At 39.7% G+C, this 23,480-nt stretch overlaps 1 protein-coding gene across 4 annotated transcripts in view; it reads left to right on the top strand.

Moving 5' to 3' along the window:
• SEMA3D (semaphorin 3D) overlaps positions 1 to 23,480 on the top strand; it is a 139,728-nt gene that overhangs the window by 70,404 nt on the left and 45,844 nt on the right. For all 4 annotated transcript variants that reach the window (XM_071424040.1, XM_071424039.1, XM_071424037.1 and 1 more), the window contains 5 exons: positions 1,399 to 1,461; positions 3,161 to 3,280; positions 7,570 to 7,663; positions 10,924 to 11,052; positions 17,429 to 17,571. In XM_071424040.1, coding sequence (XP_071280141.1) covers positions 1,399 to 1,461; positions 3,161 to 3,280; positions 7,570 to 7,663; positions 10,924 to 11,052; positions 17,429 to 17,571 — 549 coding nt within the window. The remainder of the gene's footprint in view (positions 1 to 1,398; positions 1,462 to 3,160; positions 3,281 to 7,569; positions 7,664 to 10,923; positions 11,053 to 17,428; positions 17,572 to 23,480) is intronic.

Below are 23,480 nucleotides of genomic sequence, written 5' to 3'. Positions count from 1 at the left end.
AAATCCAGTACATGCATTTTCACTGGGCATGAGAGAGGGAGAAGTAGAATGAAAAGTGTTTCCAGACTGAGAGAAGCAGTGAGTGTAGGTTTTGGGAAATGATAAAGGTACTTGACACAGGACACTGGCTGTTTGCTTTCCTTACCAGTGTGGGACTGAGCCTGTGTATGTCAAGCCTCTTCCTACAAGGTGCCAACAGCTGGGTGAAAGGGAATGTGACAACAGTCAACTCCTCTTATATGCCATTGGGTTGTGCATCATCCCTTGATGTTTTTATTTCTGATGCATATTACAATAATTCTTCATTCTTATATATTTGCTATTTAAGATTTTGTAAAGATTTATTGGAGACTACTCAAAAGCATTTGTGACTACTAAAGACCTGCTGACTGGTGCCTGAGACTTGAGGCAATGTACTAATCAATATTTGCTTAAAATTAAGTGTGATTTGTGGTGTTTTTACTGTTGGTTATGAGAAATAACAATAGTTTTGTCTTGTCAAAATTAGAAATACAAAATACCCATTTTTATCAGGTTGTAGAAGAATTTGTATTTAGCTTCTATTTTAAATTTAGTAGAATCAAACACTAAATCATATCCAGTCTTGACTGCTTAATTGAAGTCAATGAAACAGAACCTGAACTGTTGTTCATTGATATTTCTTTGCTAACATAATTTGGATTACAGTAACTGATAGTATTTTGCCATCTGGATTCATCTACATCAAAACCTATTTTATAGAATTCTTCAGGGCAGATAAAAAAGATGGAGAAACTGTATCAGTATTTAATGCCACTTATCTAAGGTCCACGATTCTTCTCTAAACCTCTGTTTCATTTTCTCAGTAAACTCAGTTAATGTTGATGGGTGACATTTTTAAGCCATGCACTGTTGATGTCTGTCAAATGTACTTTTTGTTCTACAAATTTCTCTTTATCTATCCTTGGTTTTTTGAACCTAATTCTTTTCAACTGAAAATTGGCAGAAAGAGCTAAATATTTTTTTTATAACAGTTATGCCAAGTCCACTGGTCTAAATTCTTCACAAATGTAATTTGCCTGGCTTTGCAATCAGCTTAGTTTCCAGATGATTTGGCTCATCATAACTTTGAGGGAAACACATAATGGTGACAAGGTGCCCTGGCCAGATTAACTGAATGCTTTTTAAAAGTACATGGGGCCAATGAGGAAATAAACAAAGATCAGGGGGTTGATTTAAAACCTCTTAACTTTTTGTAATGGAATCTTGTATTTGAAGTCATGTTCATTTCAATTTACCGGCAAGGTCTTTCAACATGCCTAAATCTGTTTTAAGTGTTTATTCATATAATAATTATTCTGTCAGTCATAGGACAAGTTATAATCTTCATAATCTTGTTTTATTTTAACTATGTTACAGATTTACTGGCCTGCAGCAAAAGAAAAGGTAGAATTATGCAAATTAGCTGGGAAAGATGCCCAGGTAAGTATGATATATATTTTTTATTATTGCTGTGATTTATGAATATCTGTGTGTTTGTTACTAAATGCACAAAATGCTTTAGTAAGCTCTTGTTACACTTCTTCTGAATTAATGTCCCAAGTGTTATTTTCTTAATTTAAAAAATTAAATTTATATTGTTTTTAAAATATTAATACTTAAAAAATTTCATTATTGCAGACAGCAATCACACTAGATTTTTCTTTGATGTAATAAATGCAGCTGAGAGATGAATGGACTTACTTTAAGTCCACTTACCATTCATTCCATTATATATATATATATATATATATATATATATATATATATTCTGTATATGTATACCATTGCCTGGTATACATATACAGAAATGTATACCAGGCAGTGCTTCCATAAAAGCCTCTTTTTTTTGCATTAAAATGCTTCTTTTTTTCTTGGGAGTGTCCTGAGTTTAACTTCATTATAATTCTTTAAAGAAACAGAGAAGTAGAGCAGTGTACAAATCAACTTAACTTGCAGACAGCTTCAGTTAGGGTTAAAAGAAAATCTCAGACTCAGTGGCTTTTCCCTGGAACCACACATTTTCTTTAGGAAGTATATTTCAGGTACATATGTGTATACAATACAACTTTTATGTGTTTTGCTTAGCACAGATTACATCATGTGTCTAGAGCTTAGCCCCATAAATGTAAACATGTCCTGGCTGTAATATAAAATTTCCTCATTTTGTCTCAAAAAAATCTCCTAATTTCTGTCCAGCATGTCGATTACCAAGGTAGATTCCAGTTCAAAACACTGTCAGCTCTCTGCTTGAAGAATTGCAACTTCTTATTCTAACTTGTTGCTACCATTATATTCACAGCAGTCAAAACCTCAACAACACCTTTGCTGAGCACTGGGAATATTCTTATACTGGTGTATATGGAAGATTTGTGCTGTTCTATTTCTATACTAAGAGAAGAAGGAAAGGGTCCTGAGAGGGAAATACTTGTTTTGGACTTCTACTTAGGTGTAGGGTCATGTCTAGAAAGTATGAACAGATCTTGTGTATTCCCTCTGAAGTACTTGTTTTGTGTTTCTGTATTAATTTCATTTTGGGGAAAGCTAGAGCAAGCCTTTTCCTCCAGCCCATGTACCATCCTTGGAGCATGTAGCAGCTGCCTGTGCTTCCCAGCAAGGACCAAGCCCAGCTAGACCCAGGACAGCCCATTGGACTCAGAAATGACCAAATAAAAGTCACCAGTAAGATGTGGTTGGTGCAGAAACAAAGCATAGCCTTGGAAGTGTGTTGAAGCCTTTCAGCCCATCACAGTTACTTTAATAATTTAATATTTGGTGTTAAAGCACACTGAGCTGGGAAGCAAAGGCAGGAGGACTGGTAGCCACACAAACCCAGTGGCTCTGCGACCTCTGCCCAGTTGTTGGCAGGTGTTGTTTGCTACGACACAGGCTGAACAGATACCCTCCAAACCATGCTGTGAGCACACAGCTTCCTGTGGCTGTAAGCCTTACAGCAGGATTAGGTTTGCAGGTCTGATTGATGAACTGCCTGGTAGATAGCCACTGTCAAATTGCAGTTGTCACAGCTTTGAACTGCTTCATAAACAGTCTCTGCTACAGTAGTTTTAAGTATAACAGTGCTATGGCTGTACGTGAAAAAGAAGAATATAAAAAGTAACCTTTATCTTTCTTTTCCCAACAGACAGAATGTGCCAATTTTATCCGTGTTCTCCAGCCGTACAACCGGACCCACGTTTATGTCTGTGGCACAGGAGCATTTCACCCTCTCTGTGGATACATTGAACTTGGAACTCACAAAGAGGTAATTTAACTTTCTCACTAGTGTGATGTGTCAAGGAATAGCCCTCATCTTGTTTAGCATTCATCATAGATTGGAAAATGCTATGTGAGTGTGTAAAAAACGACCTGACAGCAGCTTGCATAAATAACTGGATAAATGGTGGATTCTGCGGGTCAGACGGGAACTCTCGTTCTCACATTTGGTATGTGCATATCACTTTTGAACAAAGCACTTTCCCCAGGCTTAATACACAAAGTTCTTTGGAATGACACTTCCATGTGATTAACTAAGTGAAGAGAACATCTAACCCAGATGTCTTCCTTTCTAGTAAGTCATTTCTGCACATACTTTCCTTATGCACATACATTCAGAGTTCAAGATGAAACTTGTAGTTCTGTCTTTTAATGTACATATTCCCTTGGTCCACAGAGGAATTCCTATGCCTTGTGCATGAGAGTAATGAACACTTTGAAAAGGGTCTCTGAGCCTGAGTGCAGGGACAGTGTCTCAGGACTTTGCAATGTGTTGCAGTCTGGTCACTGAGGAGGTGTTGGTTGCTGTCCATCACTTGTGGCATATTCCGAGCTGAATTTTAGCAGCTGATTGGTCTTCATTTGCTGGTGACAAAGAAATCTCTATCCTAAGTGGTAAATGTTTGAGACCTAACCCCCAAAACAGAATAATTTTGGTGTTGTGTCAAGCAGCCACTTAGTACACAAGTCTCTTTTTAACTCCTATATGCATCACACCTTGGCTATATTTATCCCACTGGCGCTGTTCTCAGACAGTGTTGAGATGTGACCTGTCTGGCTGATTGCCTGTGGTGCAGGCTTCCTATGCTGCTTTAGAAATAGCTTTCTCTTTTCTTCAAGGCTGGGTAAAATTCTGGAATATATGAAATGACATCTAAAGTTACTAAATGGATTAACCTGAAACAGGATAAAAATCACAGAACAGTTTGGGTAGAAAGAGCTCTAAAAGACCACCCAATTCCAACTCCCCTGCCATGGACAGGGACACTTTCCACTAGAGCAGGTTGCTGAAAGCCCAATCCAGCCTGTCCTTGAACAATTCCAGGGGTGGAGCATCCACAGCTTCTTTGGGTAACCTATGCTGGTGCCTCACCACCCTCACAGAGAGTATTTTCTTTCCAATATCTCATCTAAACCTACCCTATTTCATTTAAAGTTGTTCCATCTTGTTCTGTCACTGATACATGCAATCAAGGGAAGATCCTCACGGAAGAAAAAAAGGGATTAATACTTGCCCAGACTGAGATCTCTCATTATGTACCCCATAATCTGTGGGTTGGATGACCAACCCAGAGGGGCTGCCTGTGCAAAAGACAACTAAAGCTATGAGAAATCTACACAGTAGTGTTCTTTGCCTAATAAACCATTCATGCTCCTGGTATTGTCTGGTATATTGTGTATAATTTGGTTTACAATGAAATAATTCTGTAGACTTCTTTGCTTTACTACTTCAAATATTCCGGTTGAAGTAACTGAAATTTTAGATCCCTTGTATCATGCTGATTTCTTCGCTGAATGATCAAATACACAGCTGAGTAGACCAGAACAGCTCTCAGCAAGAGTATAAATAAGGCTCTGGTTTACCTCTGGGTCATTAGCAAGATTCCTTATTCACTCCATCATTGCCCTACTTCATTTCATCTACTTCATTTGTGAAGGTTGTTTTCACCAGACCTTATGAAATTATGGATTTGGTCTGACTGTTCAGTCCAGCAGCCAGTCTAGACAAGGGGCCTGTCTCAGCTAGACATGACCAATTACCTTGTGAGAGGAAATGGAAGAAGAATCCTGGTATTGTATTTCCTAATCCCCTCACTGTCCCCCAGTCCTGCCTCTCCCACGTTCCTGCTGGTTGCTCAGCTGCAGGGGTAGGTTGGACAGTGTTCACCCCTGCCTCCTCTGACAGAGCAGCTCTTCTGCAGCCTCCTACTGACTTTATCAGCCTTGAATGGCATCAGGCATATTTCCCCTTTCCTTCTTGGAGGCCCAAACACTCTTCAGCCACCGTCCTTCCACTGCCTCTTCAGATAAATGTGACAAGGCAGGAGAGTGCTGAGGATAGGCACAGTGATATGAATTTGACAGGCAGTTGAAAATGTCTCCTTGTAGGAACTGAAGCCAGGAAATCCATTCTCTCTGAATTTTTTCTTTATTCCATCCTTCACCTTTTTATTTTTTTTTTTAATTTAAATTTTTTGGGTTATAATAACAGATAATGAGTGTCTGGTAATTAACAACCTCTCCAGGAAGATGTGGGATGCTTGGGAGAGCCAGGCCCTGAGAAAGCCTCATGGAGGCTGGGAAGCCAGGCTGACCTTTGAAAGCTGCTGGTGGATCTGCACAGTGCTCTCCTGGCCAGTGCTAGTGCTGTGAAAACAGAGAGGAAAACACTGTGGATCAGGTGACTCAAAACCACAGCAGCCACTGCTTTTGAAGCAGTACAAATCCCCAACGGGATCACACAATTAAAGGGGATTAAAGTCCTCGTCTTGTTATTGCTCGAGTCGCTGCCAAAACTTCTCTTGGCTGGTGAAGAAGAGGCTTGGCCTGGTTGATGCTGTTAGCCACAGCTCTCCAAGGGATGCTCTTTTCTTTGAAAGCTTTGCCTGAAGTGAAAGCAGGAGGTTAATTCTGTGTGAATGCCTGGTAGTGTCCATTAGTTTGTCTGGGTGAAGTCTGAAATATTTGATGTTGATCTGTAACTCCCTTGGTCCCCTGAGTACTGCTGGGCTTGCAGACAGCCTCTTCCCATGTGATAAGGCAAGGGTTCTCTGAGCTGCTCAGGCTTCCACATCCTAGAACAAAGAACAATGGGATGCCAGCATTGTCAGGAAAAAAAAATCCAAATTTTTAGTTTAGTTTTATCCTTGCTGTGCTCACTTCAGGAGCCTGAGAATTTGGTTTGCCTGGTATTCCACAGGTTTGGGAAGGTAACGAGTTTTTTTGATGATTAAATTCTGCTTCCTATGACCTAGGATTGCTGGAGGAAATTGAATTTATGTTCCCAGATTGGAATTGATTTTTCTTTTCTCTTAAGGAGCTTAATTATTCAGTATCCTGGGCTTTTGTCTTTTGAGCCTAGAGAGTTTAGGAGGCACCTCAATAACATAGAAAGGTTTGGTCATTTATAATCTGATGTACATTAAGGATGAATTGAATTAATGTGTTGTGAAGTCTAATCCTGTGTGGCCATCTCTGGACATACTTGCTTGTCATTTGTACTCTCCTGGCCTCTTGCAAGGTAGAGATATGGAATAATTAAAATAATTAAAATCACTTAACCCATATTTAATTGTTGAAATCATGGAGATGTTTTGATTTTTTTTTAAACTAGCTTCTAAATTTTTGTTTCTAATTAGATTTCTGAGCATTAGTGGGTAGGAAAGCATGTTAAACGAAAACATGTTAAAAGCACTTCTGTAGGAAATCTCCCCTCTCTTAAAGGCAGCACAATTCTGAATGTGGAGTCTCTACACCTGTGGAAAATTCACTTTACTCCTCTGAGCTATCAATTTGCCTTCAGCAGGACTCACTATGGATTTTGGGTTAACTGTACTTTCAGGAAACCATTGAAAGGGGCAAGTAAAGAATCCCTGTTGGCAATTCAGAACTATAATAAAGCTTCAAATGGATGCCTGCAGGAATCGAGTTGTTGATTGCCCACTGAAAACATTGGCAATAATTTTTAAATAACTTATTTTCTTTATCTTCCTCTGTGCTCTTGTTCTGTGGCCCAGGAATTAATCATACTGTATTTGGAAACTACAAGGAAGAAACTATTCTGATATCTCTTGTATCTTTAGCCTTGTTAAAAATAATAAGAGAGAGCAAATGCTGCTTTCATTTTAAAAGGGTCTGAACTGTGTCTGTTGTGAACATTATTCAGCAGTCCCTGGAGAAATTTCAGAGTCAGCCAGAATCCCTTCAGGGTCTCCTGTTGCAATACAGTCTATCAGCACTTTCCCAAATAGAAGCCAGTGCCTTTTAAGTACAATCCCGCTTTTAATTGGAGTAGAAATGAACAATGCATCTCTTATCTTCTGAAAATAATTGTATTTTTTTTTTAAGATTTGTGCTTCACTATAGAGTGACCAGGATACAGTAAAACACTGAGTGAAAAAATGCAGATATGAAACAGACACAGACTGTAAACATCAATGCTGAGATGACAGCTGCATGGTCTAGCACACCTTCACTTTGTACACTAGCAGATCAGGCTCTCTAAGTGAGTTTTGCTCTGCAGCCACACCAGGATAATGAATTTGTGTTTATTCTCAGGAGATGGTGCTCCGTTTGGACACCCAGAACCTGGAGTCAGGCAGGTTGAAGTGCCCCTTCGATCCCCAGCAGCCATTTGCTTCAGTGATGGCAGGTAAGGAGCCACCAGAGCCAGGTGCTGCCCTCGGGCCTGCGATGGCTCTGTGCCAGCCCAGGGGCTCAGCAGATGCCACTGCTGGAGCTCCTCTGGCACTGGTCATGTTTCCAGGGCTGGTTTGTGCTCTCAGAGCTGGGAAAGCCTTGGGGCTGCAGACAGCAGAGAGCTGCAAGGGCGGCAGTACAAACAGAGGCATTAGAGTGGCAGTGAAGCTCTGTCAGCCGGGCAGGAAGGCGGTTTCACCCTCACCCAGTCATTGCTCCTTTAAGAGGACAACAAAAAAACCCACATGGACAGAGAGTGATTGAAGCCCTTGTGGGCCTCTTTCTGCAATTATCAATATGTTCTGCCCTTTGAAGTCTGCTGACATGCAGGATTTCCATAAATACGTTTCTGAGGTTTCTATTTACTCGAGTAGCCACTTCTGAAGCCGGGAGCCGAGGAGCAGATAGTGCACTCTGCCTGCTGCATGCATCCCAGCACTGTGTGGTCTGACATTTGGGGCCAAGGAATGTCAGCTTGACCTCTGCATTTCAAATCACTATAAGAGCTACTTTTGTCATGGCTTGGTTCATAGCTTTGGACAATTTTCATTTAACTTGTCCGTCGAGCATATGAATACAAGATAAGAGTGAAGCACCATGACGTTTTCATTTACAGCCAAAGAGCAGTGGTGACAGTGCTTTGAAGTATCGGTCACTCTGTGTTATAAAAAGAATATGACTAATGTTCAGCCTTTATTCTCAGATAATAAGATAGATGATTTGTGATTCTGACCCTACAGATGGGGCAGGACTTCCTTTATTAAAAACAATAGATTAAAGCCTGTGCTTATTCTTCTCAGAGACCCCTAGTACTCTTTAATGACCGTGAAGTCTATTTTTAAAATGGGGTTCCAGAAACTTTAACTTTTTTTTTAAACTTTTTTTTTTTTTTAATGCAAGCAGTAGAACTCTGTGATTTATTACAGCATTGCCTAATTTCAGTAGCACTATCATGCTCTGACTGTTCTATTAAATCTTGTGAAATGAAGAAGCTGCTGTCTTTTAGCTAGCTAAGACATGAACTTTGCTGCATAACAATTTTTGAGCTAGATTAAATTAATGGTCAGGGTATTCTAGTACCCCTTTTTTGACTGTTGCTGGTGTCAAGTGCTTCACAATAATGTACAAGGAGCACTGTAAGGAATTACAGGCCTGACCAGAGAATGTGTTTTGGTCTATCTTTGGATGCTTACCTTATTCCCAAGTGAACTAGGAGAGCAGTATGGTTCCTGGGTAAGATGCTGCTCTGGAGCTCAGGTGAGATCATTTCCCATCTCTGCCATTAATGAGCAGAGTAACCTTGGCATGTCACTTCTCTCCATCTACTTTTATTTATCTGCCAAATGGCAATAAAGATTACTTATATCCTTCAGAGAACACTTTTTATTCAGTTACACATTTATGAGCTAAGTAATATCTAACTATATTTTCACTCATATATGTAAGTTAATGCAACTGAGTAATTTTCATTCTTTGTAGAAACAAGCAATCTGAGTACTACCTGGCATATCACTTCAAGTAGACCCATAGATAAATTTGAAAAACTAGGTTTTTTGACTGAAAAATCACCTGTTCATCATCCATCCTCACAAATTACCACTCACCAAAACTGTTCAGGTCGCTGCAGAAACTTGGAATGAGAGATACCAAATGCTGAGAGAAGTGCTGAAAATGCCTTGTCAGCAGAGCCTAAGCAAGGATGGAGAATTTCTGTTGGCCCTTCAGATGTATCGATCACAGAGTGCCTGTCACTTAGCAAACACCAATTACCCTGCCCATCCCTCATTATGACAAATACCTTTCAGAATGCACTATTGTTTCTTTACAAAGGCAACATGCTGTCTGAAAGATGTGCTTTCCACAACTGTCATGGAAATAATACAGAAGTAACAATAATAATGAGGTAAAAGGAAAGATGATAGATCTTTTTTGGACAAATAAAGTGCTTGTGGATCATGGGTTGTGGGTTGGTTTGTTGATTTTTTTCCCTCCCTTGATCTTATTTTTTTAAGTGCATTTACATCTTTCGCAAATGAAAGCACAAACATCAGTGTTGAATGGTATTTATTCTGCATTCACACTCAACAAAGGCTTCTCTCTAAAGGATCTTGTGAAATGTTTCAACCCAGGGGTATCAGAAAACCTGGATGAGGAACTTTTGGAGGGGGATTTTTATGTATCATACAGCTTTTTATAAAATTATAATTTGTGAACATGAACTTTTTTGTTTTTATGAATTCTAGGGATTTATTTCTGCAAGTCATTAAACAAAATAAAACAAAAACCCTCTCCAACAAATAAAGCTTGCCATTTTACAGAAAAAGGAGTATTTTAAAATGCACTATGTGGTAAAAAACAAAAAAAGTTTTACAGTGATACTGTTTCTTTGCTTCTTTTTGAAAAGTACTGAGATATGAAGGGAAACAAAATATTGCGCATTTCTTAGCATTTTCATTGTCCACAAAAGGGGCAGAAGAGCAAATGGTGACTGTAGTTGCAGCAAGTGGCAGGGCACTGTGTTACAGATGTAGTGTCCTTGTGAGGCAAATTCTGGCTGCCTTATTCAAACAAAATGTGTCATTTAGTTCAGGGACACCACTCTGTGTTAAAATGATGATGGTTTGTCTGTAGCCAGATTCCCGCCATTAACACAAATTCCCTGAATTTGTGCCTGAATTGCTCTTTATGAATTAACTGTTGGATGGAGATCCTTACTCTAGGAATGGGCCAGGCTGCAGCATTCCAGTGGGGAAGCATCCATCCTGTTTTTCTGGCTCAGGAGCAGCAAAGCCACTGGGGCCATGGCAGTCCTGGGACACAGGAGCAGCTGGAATGGACAGGTGGCCATGCCCTCACCATGGCTCCCAGGGGCATGGGACAGGGTGCTCTGATTAAATAGACATTTATACCCCTAAGAGCCAGTTCCAATTAAAGCCTGGGAAATTTACTTTCCTGAGTGCCTAAAAGATCTGAAAATTAGGCGTTGGCTATGTTACTTCTCAGACATAAAATTACAAATATCACTCTCATTTAAATGTAAATAAATCCACAGAACCAAAAAACCCATTAAAATATGATCCAGTAATATTTTAAAGCATTAAATTAGTTTATAGACCAATTAAACACAGGTGTTGTTCACCCAACAAAATGTAAATAGTCTTAATTTTTTTTTATGATACAGCTGTAGGAACCCTATTTCTTTTTCATTTGCAGATGAGTATCTTTATGCTGGAACAGCTTCTGATTTCCTTGGCAAAGACACTGCTCTGACACGTTCTCTGGGCCCTTCTCACGACCACCATTACATCAGAACTGACATTTCTGAGCATTACTGGCTTACTGGTAAGATCCCAAACATATGCTGTTGTCATTTGCATTGTGCCTGCCTCTGAAGTTAATAGCTCCTTCCTTATATAAATATATGTCCAGTAACTATAAATATAGATATTGTATCATGGAGGCTTTGGATTACGTAGGCTTTTTTGAAAAAGCTCAGTGGAACAGAAATGCACTTGAGAAAAGTCACAGAGGTGAAAATGCTAATTAAGGGAAGAGTGGGAGCATAAGACTTAATCATAGTTTCCGTCTTTGATGTGTATATCTGTGTATAATCCTACCATTGAAATAATATCATGATTGAAATGCTTCTATATCCAGTCTTGTCAGAATAATTTTTTAAACTGTATTTTCCAATCACTTGTCAGAAGCTCTTCTGTATAGCATATTGAAACAACAGACTAGAAATCCCACATTTTTTGGTAGGAGGTCTTTTTTTTTTTCCCTTTTCCTTTTTTAGGGGGAAAAGTACCCTTTGTTGCTGTGAGGATCATTTTAAAACCACTAAGGGCACACTAAAATAGCTTCCCAAGCAAAACAGTGCTTTTTCTTGCCCGTTAAAAAACATTGGGAGCTAGTAAACCCTCTAAAAAACTGGCTGCATTTGCACCCAGCCAGTCTCAAACCACACACAGAGTAACATGGAAAACTTCACTCACAAGCTAACCCTGCACAATTAAAGCATCCCCCTTATAGCTGTCAACTGTCTTTAAAGATGTGGCAACACTGTCCCTGGCTCGGGATGCCTGTGTGACTATTATGGGTGCAGTGTAAGGCCAGGGCCTGCTGACCACAGGATTAAGTTGTCTTCCCAGCAGACAACTTCTAAAAAGGATAATTTTGCCTCTTAACTCTTTGAGACCTCAACAAGAGGAAATGTTCTTTTTTTTCTTAATAATTTTTCCCTACCCCTTCTCTTCCTTCTTCTCTATTGTTGCCTTGGATTTCTATCTAGGTGCAGCTCCATAACTCCAGGATTTCTGCTGCAGGATCAGGAGAAAAAGAAAAATCCACTTACAAGTCATGTTTACCCTTCCAAATATGAGATTGAAGAATCTCACTCTGCTGACCTATCCCGCTTTCATTTTCCGTGCTGAAAGTCTTTCTTGTCCCACCTCTCCTATCTCATCTCTGATTTCCACACACCCCTTGTGCAGTGCAGAGCAGAAATGGACTGTGCTATGGACCGCGATGGGTCCATCCAGCAGTCAGTTCTCCAATTCTAATTAGCCTTGCAAGTGCATATCCAGTTTTATCACTGATGGCCTGCAGATGCTCAGCATGGAAAGGTGGCTGGGTAGCTGCTTTCCTAAGGGATGCAGTAATAAGGTAAAAACAAAGGTTTACTGTGGTTTGGCCCTGAGGAGCGTCTGGTGCAATCATTAGTATAGATCCACATTGATGAGCATTACAGGGTTCAGCTGCCAGTCCAAAAGAACTTGTAGCTTAAAAATACATTTCCAAACATTTCTTTCTCTTATTGTTGTTTCTTCATGAGCAGTTTGAGGCAAAGGAACAGTAGAAGAAAACAGACTAAACTGTAGCTTTGAGAAGTGCTTAAATGTTTTAGTGGGGGGGGGGCGTGTCTGCCTTTCCTCTCTCATTCATATTGATTCACAATTTATTCTGTTTTCACTTAAAGCATCTGTATTTGTGAAACTTTTCTAAGGAGAACAGTATATTAATATGTCTGGGTCTGAAAAGCAGCTTTAGTGTGCTAGACTGTGAGGTGAAAATTGCCCCACACTATATAAACACTGAAGACCCTATATATTCTTCAGGTTTACCCTGCTTCCAGCCATATAAAACCCTACAGCCACAATTCTGTCTAAGACTTCACAAACACAATCCATTCAGTGTTATACTAAGAGGCATAGACATAAACTAGGTGCTTTTAATATTTTGAAACAGTCCTTTTAAGGTTGGAGAATATTTTTAAGTGCAACTTGAAATGACGGCATCATTTTTGCAATAAGCCATAGGGTGGCCAATATATTTCTGGTTTATTGTGTAATGTTACCAATTACATACTTCTGTGCTTTCAGCCGATACTGGTATAAAGAAAATATTTACTTGATTTCAGATTTAAAACTCCCATCTCATGTAAATCCCCTCTTCCCTAAATCTACTGCCCATTTACCAAGCATGTGTTAGACCTCCAGTAAAAGTTGTGCATACTTGGATAATTGTACAATTGGAAATAAATTATTACCGTGCATGACTCATGTTTTACTTAGGATAAGCATAAAATGTACAGCTTGTTTTCTTCCAGAGGGCCGAGGAAGTTTTGCTATAATGCACCTTAATATTTTTAAAGTTTAGTCTTATTCTCTTTCTGGAAACAAAATTATCCTTCCCTGAGGGAAGGGAGGTAAAGACAAAGCATGAGGGAAAATGCGTGGGATACCTTCCAGTTCCTTGCAGGGCATCTCTCTCTTGGCTAATGAAGACATGTCCCAATCTCAGTGACTGAACAGCAGCTCGGCAGAGGGGGCAGGAGGAAGGCAGCTAATCTTTCCCATGACTCAGGCTCACACGTGCTCATCCTCCCGCAAGGGTGGCACTGGAGCAGAGGGGAGCAGGGCTGGGCCAGCTGGGGTTCCCACAGCTGCTCCCTGGAGCTGTCTCGCCCAGGGACGAGGCACACGGGGCTGGTGGCTCCTCTCCGGATGGCAAAGCCACCCGCTGGAACTGAGTCTGCCCCGTGCCAGCCCCGTGGGCAGAGAGCGCCCCACAGCCCTACACACAGGCATCCAGTGAGCAGCTGCACATTCCTGCCTCCTTCGTAGGCAGGGAAGGCCATAGCTGGAACGAGGGCTTCCTTGAATTGCATTCATCTCTTTTTTTTTTTTCCTTTTCACTTTTTTCATAGCAATGTAGTCGTCTTTTCCAGGACAAAGTCTTGGAGGCAATGAGTTCTTTATATCCTGCGAACTTTGGATGGGATTCAGTTCCCTTAGCTCTAAAAGGCAAATGTAGCATCCTGTCTGAGCTCAGTCCTTTTGCTTGCCTCTGTAATTTACTGAGAGAGGTGACACTTCCAGAGGGTGACTCACCCCGCCTATTGTAGGAATCTGTCTTAAAATAGGATTATTCATTGTCACTTTGTCCCTCCCTGAGAGAGGACCTGGCTGAGAATGGGTTAGGAGCTTGACTTCTAAGTGGTTTTGGTAAATGAGGTAAGCACTGTCCTTTGTATTCTGTCATGCCATGTATTCCTGGCAGCCAAGGTACACACAGAGGTGCTGCTTCCCACTGTTTTGGGTTGCTTTTAATTTCTTTGTGTTCTGGGACACTCACTGCTTTGTGGGTCTCTTTTTCTGAGCTTAAGTTCTCCGTAGGTTGCACTGCCCAAAATCACTGCTGGTTTCAGAAGGGGGTGATGGCCAGCAGGTCACCAACAGCCACCCCAGCAGTGAAGAACCAGCTGTATCAGCTTTCCCCATCAGAGCACACGAAAAAAAGCACAAGCAGCACATGTACCATCTATTACCAGAGCTCATGAAGCCATTAATCCCCAGGCTGGTTACATACAATCTACACATGAACTTAATATGTGGGAAGATCTTCTGCTGAAGCAAATAGTGGAGGGGATAGCTCTGTCTATGGGAAAACAAACAGTAGTTTAAAATCATCATAATTAGTTTTTTCTCCCATAAAAAGAATCCAAAAGCCTAATTCACAGTTAGTTTAAATGCACTTTTATGTTTTGGATAGATGGGTTAGAAAAGATGAGACAAACATCTCAATTACAGAACATTATGTGCTTTTGAGGTCATAATCTCTTCCATTTAATTATTTTCACTTCATATCTTTTATGATGTATTTCTGTTCGAATTTAACTTTCAATTTCAGTCTTTTCAGTTGTGATTTAAAATTGTTAAATATTGGTGTTCCTTTAATTAGTTAGAGATTCTTCTAAATCTGTTCCAGGAATTGGTATTGAGACATTTATTTTTGCATTTGGCTTGCCAAGGAAAGCAATGAAGTTTAATCTTCAACCCCCCCATACATTCAGTGTTTTGTTCTGTGAATGTGGATTAAGAAAAAAAAAGGATGTGACTTTCAAAAACATGGAATAGAAGAATTTCACAGGTTTCCTCTTAAATGGCTATTTTGCTAACCACATATTTAAGAAACCATACTAGAAGCATATTTGTGTATTTATTCATGCCTAGAGATCTAATCTTCAAAGTAGCCTTACAGGCCCTGAGGGGTAATGGAATATTTTCCTCAAGCTCATTTTGAAATCCTAACTTAAATTTATAGATCTTGATGCCTGCATCATTTCATTTTTTCTGCTGACACTATTCTCTAGTGACAGAAAGGTTTAAAATGGAAGCAGCACTGTGACTGTTTTCACCCATAAATTTACTCTTCTGTCACAAAGGTGCACACTGAGCACTTTAACACATCCCATTTTGTCTCAGGCCCTTTGTCTCAGACTGCAAACTTTTGAATCAAGGACTCCCTTTTTCTTCTATGTGTACTGTGGAGTTCATGGTGAAAATTCCTCAAGGCTAATATAAAGTAACAATCATGATGAAAAGGACAAAGGCATGAAGATATATTGAAAGCTGATAATAGTATTCCCCCATATAAACAGTGTGCTCTGTTTGCTCTGCATTCTTACACCACCCTCCTTATTGCTTTCTACTGCAGCCTACCTGATACTGGGGCACAAAGACTGTGTATTTTATTGCTGAAAGAATGTATTTTAGAGTCAAGGGTCTCTTTGCACTGTATTTGTATAGCCACTTCTGTTTAAAGAAAAGCACCATTGATCCAAGTGCCCTCAGAAGAGCTCATCTCTTGCAGCACACTGGGGAATGTCTTAAAAATCCCTGCCCCAAGTAGCTGGTTCACTTGTGCAAGGCAGGGTTGCTGGCTGCTCTGCTGCAGTCAGGGACCCTGGAATTGCTTCAGGTTATGATTCTAGTGCAAAATTAAAATGAAAACAAACAAACAAGAAACCCCAACACTGAAAACAAAACCCCTAAACTAGTGAGCAGGTAGAGCAGGATTGGAGACCATGGATGAGGGGCTTGGGAGCAGTGAAGAGCATCTTGGCCTGCAAGATGCAGGCAGACACCCACTCTTGCCTTGGAGGAGACCAGGAATAATGCAATGGTCCAGCATGCCACAAAAAGGCATTTTGTGCAAAAAGCAGATTTAAATAACCCAAACAAACCATTACATTGATATAGCCGATCTGTTTCCAAGACAAGGGAGCTGGATCCTTAAGAGTGACCGACCAGTTTTGGAGTTTGCTGTGCTAACTGGGGAATCCCAGTGTGGCACTGTGTTGGATTTGTGTTGGGACCCTGGTTACTGAGAATTTTAGACTTTTAGTGCTGACAAACACTGACCCCCAAGAGAACACTAGATTTGATGTCAAGCCATGGAGAAAATGTCCAAAATTAAATTATAAAACTAAGATTATTAGTGTGTAGTTTGAATAGAAGTGTGTAATATCACATAGTAAAAAACTTAGAATTTAAAACTTTAGAAATAGTAATATATATAAATCAAAATAGAAGTTTTAAAGCAGAAGCTAGTCCTTCTTCTTCACCTTCTTCCTGGATTTGGGTGATATTGTATAATTAAATAAAAAGTCCACATTACAAACTACAAATAGTTAGTTATTGAGCTAAAAGTAAAAATAATTTAAGTATCATTTCTTAACAAAATAGCTTCTCCTTAAAAAGCCTCATAGAGAGAGATATGGCTCCATTTTTTAGTTTGTTAAAATACTGTTAAAATACATGAAGTACTACAGAACTCACAGTTTGTGAGATTATAATATAAATAAGAACTAATAAATATCTAAATCCAAACAAAAAATACCATTTCACACATTTAATCCCAACCCTGACAAAAAAAAAAATTAAAAACTCCACAGATTTGGTAGATATAGTAAGATTGCTGTATTACAGATATGTGGGAAATACTCCTTTGCAAGCTATCTCTAGTAAACAGTAGTATATTTCTCTATTGATAACTGCTGCCACGAGTAATTAATTTAAATTCTACCAGGTGATTTCAGAAAATCTACTTAGCTTCATTTTGGTGGCAAAAGCAGTAAGGTAGATTTGTGTGGGCAATATTTTGTACTGAGAGTTACTCTGTTTCCAAACACAGAATGATAACCAGTGCTGCATACTTTTGCAAGTGGTAGTAAGAGCTACACCAAAACCTTAGCCTGAGAGTAAATACTTCAGACTCCATGGTGGTTTTCACTTGGAGTTGGTAAGAAAGTTGCTGCTACATATCTATATAATATTTTTATTTCACTGAAAGGTGCAACATAAATGCAGAATTTAACAGCAAGTGCTAAGGCTTTTCTTCAGATTTTTAACCCCATTTTTCTTTTAATTTCCAGGAGCGAAATTCATCGGAACTTTTCCTATCCCAGATACCTATAACCCAGATGATGATAAAATCTACTTCTTTTTTCGAGAAATATCACAAGATAGTGGCACATCTGACAAGACAATCCTTTCCAGAGTTGGGAGAGTTTGTAAGGTGCGGACTCTATCTTTTTGATAAAAATTAAGTGTGATTTATTTCTGTGAGAAATGTGTTTTCCCCTTTGTTAGCAAACGAGCCACTGTAGTAATTTTTCTGAACATTGATTACTAATGCCATCTGAAATTTACTTGGGAAAAAATAGACTTGATATTGATGGTGCACCTCTTTTAAGAAGCTAATTGGTTTATAAATTATAATTCTGTGTCCAAACAGTAAAATATTTTCCTTCAGTGCAACAGTGTTGTTCATGAGCTTCCAGTGAGGGTGGATGAGTTAAAGTGTACACAGTGGCAAGGTATTTGGGGTTTTGTGGAAAGTGCCCATTGATGCATGGATGCACAAACCCACTCCTTAGCTTGGCTCTGTACACCATTCCTGGGCATTGCTGAGAGCTGGGGTCAGTCATTTGTTTCTGCACATTCCTGATAACCTGCTGGGGTGAGGGGAGGCTAAGGAAATACACAGTTTCTGAGATACACCCACATCTGCCTGGAGGTTTCCTCCCTTTGGAAGAAGAGCAATCCTTGACCCATTGACCAGGAGGAACGAGACCCTGGGTCTCCTGCAATGTAAAAAGTTAATTTGGCTGATGCCTGACCTCCTTTGAATGATTACTCCATCACTTTCTCCTTCATTCTGCTTGGGTTTGCCCTTTATGAAAGGTTTGTGCTTCAATGGTATATACAGACTTAGGCTTTCATGAGCTTCAGTCTTCTTGGAGGAGCATCTCTGTCAAGGGCAGAAGCCTCCTCAAAAGACAAGAAGAAAAACATCATTCCTGCACATGAAGACAGCAGTCAGTGTAGTTTGCTGTTTAGCAGCCTGATGGTTTCACTGAGGTCTCTATCCACAGTGGCAGAAGGGTTTGTAGACTTCTGTGTCAAATGCACACTCTATGCAGTCCCTTGTCCCCTAGGACATTCTGTCCCTCTCTTCTGTAGTAAGAGAAGCAGTTGGTGGAAGCACTCCCATCCTGAGGTCTTTGGGTCCTCAGGAATCACTGGTAAAAATCAAGGAAATGGAACTTGAAACCTGCCTTCATATTAGTAACATAATAAACATAAGCTTTGAGCAAATGTTTATATTGTGATAAATTAGATATCAGCAACACCACAGAAGTCACACAAGTAGGTACATTTCTATGATTTTGTTCAGAAGCTTTAACTGACTTGCAATTTCTGAGCAGTGTGACTCTGCTGGAAGTTTCTTGAGAAACTTGAAAATTAGTACATGAACAAAAGTGTTTGTGATTTGCAATAAGACGCATATGGGAGAAGAGCACTCATTCAGCTATGGACACACACTGGAAAACAAAGAGTGGACAAGTGTATGGATGTGTAGATCTACAGCTGCTCTGCAGTCCAGCAAACTCCCTGCTCCAACTGAGATTTCAGTGGCCACAGCCATTTCACACTTCTGTCCTTGACCTAAAGTGTTAAGATAACAAAACATTCATTCATAAATCAGTTCTCTAGTAGGTTTTTAGCCAGACAAAAGAATGGATAATCTTTAGCTGGGTATTTCACAGCAGTGTGATTAATGACAGAATGGAAATGCAAACATTTATGATTTGCTGCTAGACATGGCATTTGCTGATTATGAGAGAGCACTTAATGCATTAGGAGAAATTGATAGACAACATTTTCAAGCCAAGGCAAATGAGAGAGTGTAGTAAACTAAGATATATTGGCTAGAGAAAACCAGCATCCTTTACCTAGAGAAAAAGGGAGATAAGCTATCATTATAAAAGCAAATGTATTGTAAGGAAATCCTAATGACTGTGTATAATCATACCTCAAATGAGAATGAATTTGTAGAGTAATCATGTTAACGGGAGAAATGTCATGAATTTTATTTTTAGTAGTCAAACCAAAACAATGAAAACTGATAAGCAAGGTGATTATTATTAATAGTTCTACACTGTCTTCTTTATTTACTGAGCACTGGTTGCAGAATTCTTTTGATAATCCAGAATCCTGCTTTTTTATATTTGTCTTAATTACCATCAAATTAAAAAAATATATTTCTAATTATTATAATAAAAATAGAATTATTGTGGGTATTTGATATAAATTAAATATGCAAATAGATTTGTGTGTTCATGGACTGAGATATTTTGGGTCTGTGTTGTGGTATGAAACATCTGCTGTGCTTAATTGTCTCTGACATGGGAACAATGCCTTTGCAACAATTGATAACAACAGTTTCTAATTGCACCGTCTCATTAATGTGATCTGTCTTGCACGAAGTTAAGCCTTTGCCTTCTTTCCCTCTTAAGCAGAAAATAACAGTATTTGGGAGGAGCTCAGCAACTTCTGAAGTATTTTGCTTGGTGTAAACACAGGTTTTTTTTCTACTAGAACTTGATTGCTCTCTACCTCGCCATGCCTTAAGGCTCCTGTCCATTAAAGCCAGAAACACATGCTGAAATTAGAACAGGCTTTGTTTTTAGTAAGGAGCTCAGTCAATGCAGCCTATTCTTTGGCTAATTTCCAAGGGTTCAACAGTATGGTCTCTCAGCGATCCCCTCCCTTAGGGAAAACCTCTGGAAAGCATTCCCCTTTCCCAGCTGCTCTCAGAGCCAGAAGACTGCAGTGCTCTTGCTGGCAGCTCTTTGCCCAGAGTCCAGCACTGTCCCTTGTGCTGTTCAGCAGAGCATCTGCACGCAGTGCCCGCAGCCCGCGCTGCCGGAGCGCAGCCGCTGCAGCTCTGCACAGCCTCCCTCGCCTCTGCATCGTCTCTCCTGTGTGTCACTGGCACTGGGGAGGAACTGCTTTCAGCAGCCACTTTCAGAACCAGTTGTGGCATTTATCATGGCAAATGGCATTTCCTGTTTTTGGCTTGAGCAAGGCAGTAAAAGTATCATTGCCCTGTCTGCAATACCTGATACTATTTCTTGTGTATTCATACGTACATAATTTGCAGTGTTTGGGGTTATTGGTTTTCTTTTCATGTAAGGCCATAACAAAAAAGAAAAATTACTATTTTAGCCAGCAAAATTTATTTCTTTTTTAAAATGCTTGCAGTTAGACATAGTATATTAATTGATCACCCAAACCTTAACTTCTTAAGAGCATGGATCCACTTATTCCTATTTCTAGAAACACAGGCATAAGCTTTTAGAGCTACACTGTCTTCCAGCCCACAGTGCTGAACCTCTTTGTATCAGATAAAGACAGGACACAGTCATTACACATTGAGAAAGATTTTGAAAAAAAATACAATTTCAGCATCCATACAATGTGCTCTATGCAGTCCAGTAGCAAGTCAGCCTCATTTTTGTACATATTCACCACTAAATCATGGCAGAATTCTAATTCCATATATTGACAACCTTGTATATGTACAAGTATAGCCCTAGAAAAGAACAGTTTTCTCTCCTATTTTTCCCACTCAGATAAAGGGAGAAATAAAAATCTGACATAGAGGAGTCACAGAAAAAGTTTTGAAGAGGGAGGAAAGTTGTTGGAGCTTTGTTTGTTTGTTATCTATATAGAAACACATCTTTTCATAGTTACAACCTCATCCTCTTGGAATGAAGTGGAAATTAGCCAAAAGCAGTAGTCTCTCTGCTGCAGTATGAAAATCCTGTTTATTATTACAGCGGTTTGCATTTGCTGTGTTACAAGCTTCTCTTTAATGGTTTTGATGATGTATTGCAAAAGTTAAAGCTTGCAGTCTTAGAGGCTGGTTTCTGAGACCCCAACTGCCAAGAAATCAGACTTCAGCCCCTGATGTTTTCCCCATATTTCCCAAAGTGTTTGGTATCCAGAAGCAGCCTTTGTTCTAGTGGGAACAAGTGAGCTCTTTGTCTTTTTTTTTTCCCTTTTTTTTTTCCCTTTTTTCTTTTTTTTAATACTGTTCCACCCCTATATATACCAAGCTGTACCTGGGGAAAAGAATACTGCAATTAGGCACAGCCCTCTTGGTTAAACTGTACTTTCTAAGCACACTGGAATGTAATCATTTTAAGAGCTCTTGAGTCGAGGGCCCTGGACACACCCTGCATTCCACCTTTGGGTAATGTAATTTATTTCCAAAGCCATGAACATCAGCAGAGTTCAAGGCTGTGACCTTGCCTCCCGTCTGGTGTTCAGAGCAATTTGTATTCCCAGAATGGCAGGAGGGAGCTATTCCTCTGTGGCTCCAAGTCCAGAGTCTCCACAGGCTTTGCCACAGGGCTGCTGGTGTGTGGAAGTTAAGTTTTTCTTGTCCTGGATATAGTGTAGCCATGCCTTTACTGTGACCAGGGATAACTGGCCCATGATCATTATTGGTATTTCTGTGGTGTGTAGATAATTGATATTTGCTAATTGATATTTGATAATTGATAATTGATCTCTCCCCAAAGCCCTTGGAGCTGTCCTGGCAGTGTCCTGCTTTCCCATTCAGCTGCACTAGCCAGGTCCTGGAAGCCAAATAGCCATGTTCACATGTTCTCAGCAGGGCTAATTAATCTGGGCTCTCAGCCATGCTCGTGCAGCCATCCTGCTTCCAGTTCTGGAGGCAACTCATTCCAGACGAGATTTAACTTCCTGTGTGTTACATGTTTATATACCTCCTTTGTCACCATAATATTGCCTAGCCACGACTCCTGCCCTGGGAAACATTTTTTTTTCTTGATTTCTCAATAATTATGATTAAGAACTCTCTGAAAAAATCGTCCCTTGAACAACCTTGGCCCTTATTTGCCTACTGAGTGTCCTTGCAGCCATGAGTCCTTTGGCAACCAGCTCCTCTTGGACTTCCAAATTTGCTATTTGCACATTATGTGCCATTTGAAAGTTTTCAAATTATGTAGAAAAGCAGATGCTCATCATGATGATTTCATTTTTACGGGCTGATGTGTTGGAGATTGTCCAGTTCCATAGAATATCTGCTTCTAACTGTGATGGATTAAGAGATATAACATCAGGCTTTGTCAGGTCTTTTGGTCCAACTTTCCTTATTGGCAAGGGTTATATAAGTATAGGAAGTTCCATAAATTTCTGTCCCTCATGGGTGTGTTTCAATAATTGGTGTTTTGAAAGGGGAAATTAGGATTTACAGATGAGGCAAAAATATGTTAGATATGCTTATATGTAAAGAGGTGTGACTGAATTTTACTGAGCCTCAAGGAAAGTGAGAAAGAAGTTGCAGTGTCAAGATAGATCTTTAAAAAGTGGACTATGGAAATGCAGCTGCACAACCTCCAAAGCAAACTTTGGAAGCCATCCTAGCAGCCAGAGAGACATTGCATAAGACACTGCCAGTACACCTTGGCTCAGAAGTGGAAGCCTCTAGAGTTAATTGAAGTCCCTATGGTTAATCCAAAGACACTGACTTGTGAGTGCTGTGGCTCAGATGTTCAAATATCTGTAAAATTGCAAATAATGACTTTCTGATTTTTAAGTTTTCCTCACATTATTGAATTATCTTCTCCTATCTTTTTTTTCCCTGTCAGTACATTTACTATAAAAATGTACCATGGTTTGCAGCTTTGCTATTGTTGATTGAGTACAGTGTTGTAAATGCAGATGTTTCAGGATTCCAGAGTCTAAAGGACTCTTTAAGATGATGACCTACCTTTGTTCTTTGGTCTCATGCCCTTCCCAGCGCTCAGCCTGTGGTTATCAATGCTGTGGTCACAATATCAAATGCAAGTGACTTCAGGCACTTGTATATGTCCAAGTGAGGAAACTAATTATCATGCATTCCTGTTTTTATTCTTTTATTTGTCCCAAGCCATCCTTGTCTTTACCTGAGCCTGTTAGTTTCTGGATTTTGGGGATTTTTTCATGATATGTTTAGTAACAGTCCAGAATTTTTTTTTTTTTTTTGCTGTGTAGTTAGGTTTTCCAGTCTGGATCCCATCCAAAGATAATTTGGTGGAAACTTCTGGGTGTGATGTTTAAATATTTTCC

The sequence above is a fragment of the Agelaius tricolor genome, unplaced genomic scaffold (assembly GCF_023055355.1).
Source record: "Agelaius tricolor isolate 1412-34295 unplaced genomic scaffold, bAgeTri1.0.p SCAF_3, whole genome shotgun sequence".
Lineage (NCBI taxonomy): Eukaryota > Metazoa > Chordata > Aves > Passeriformes > Icteridae > Agelaius > Agelaius tricolor.
This window is presented reverse-complemented; position numbering and strand designations above follow the sequence as displayed.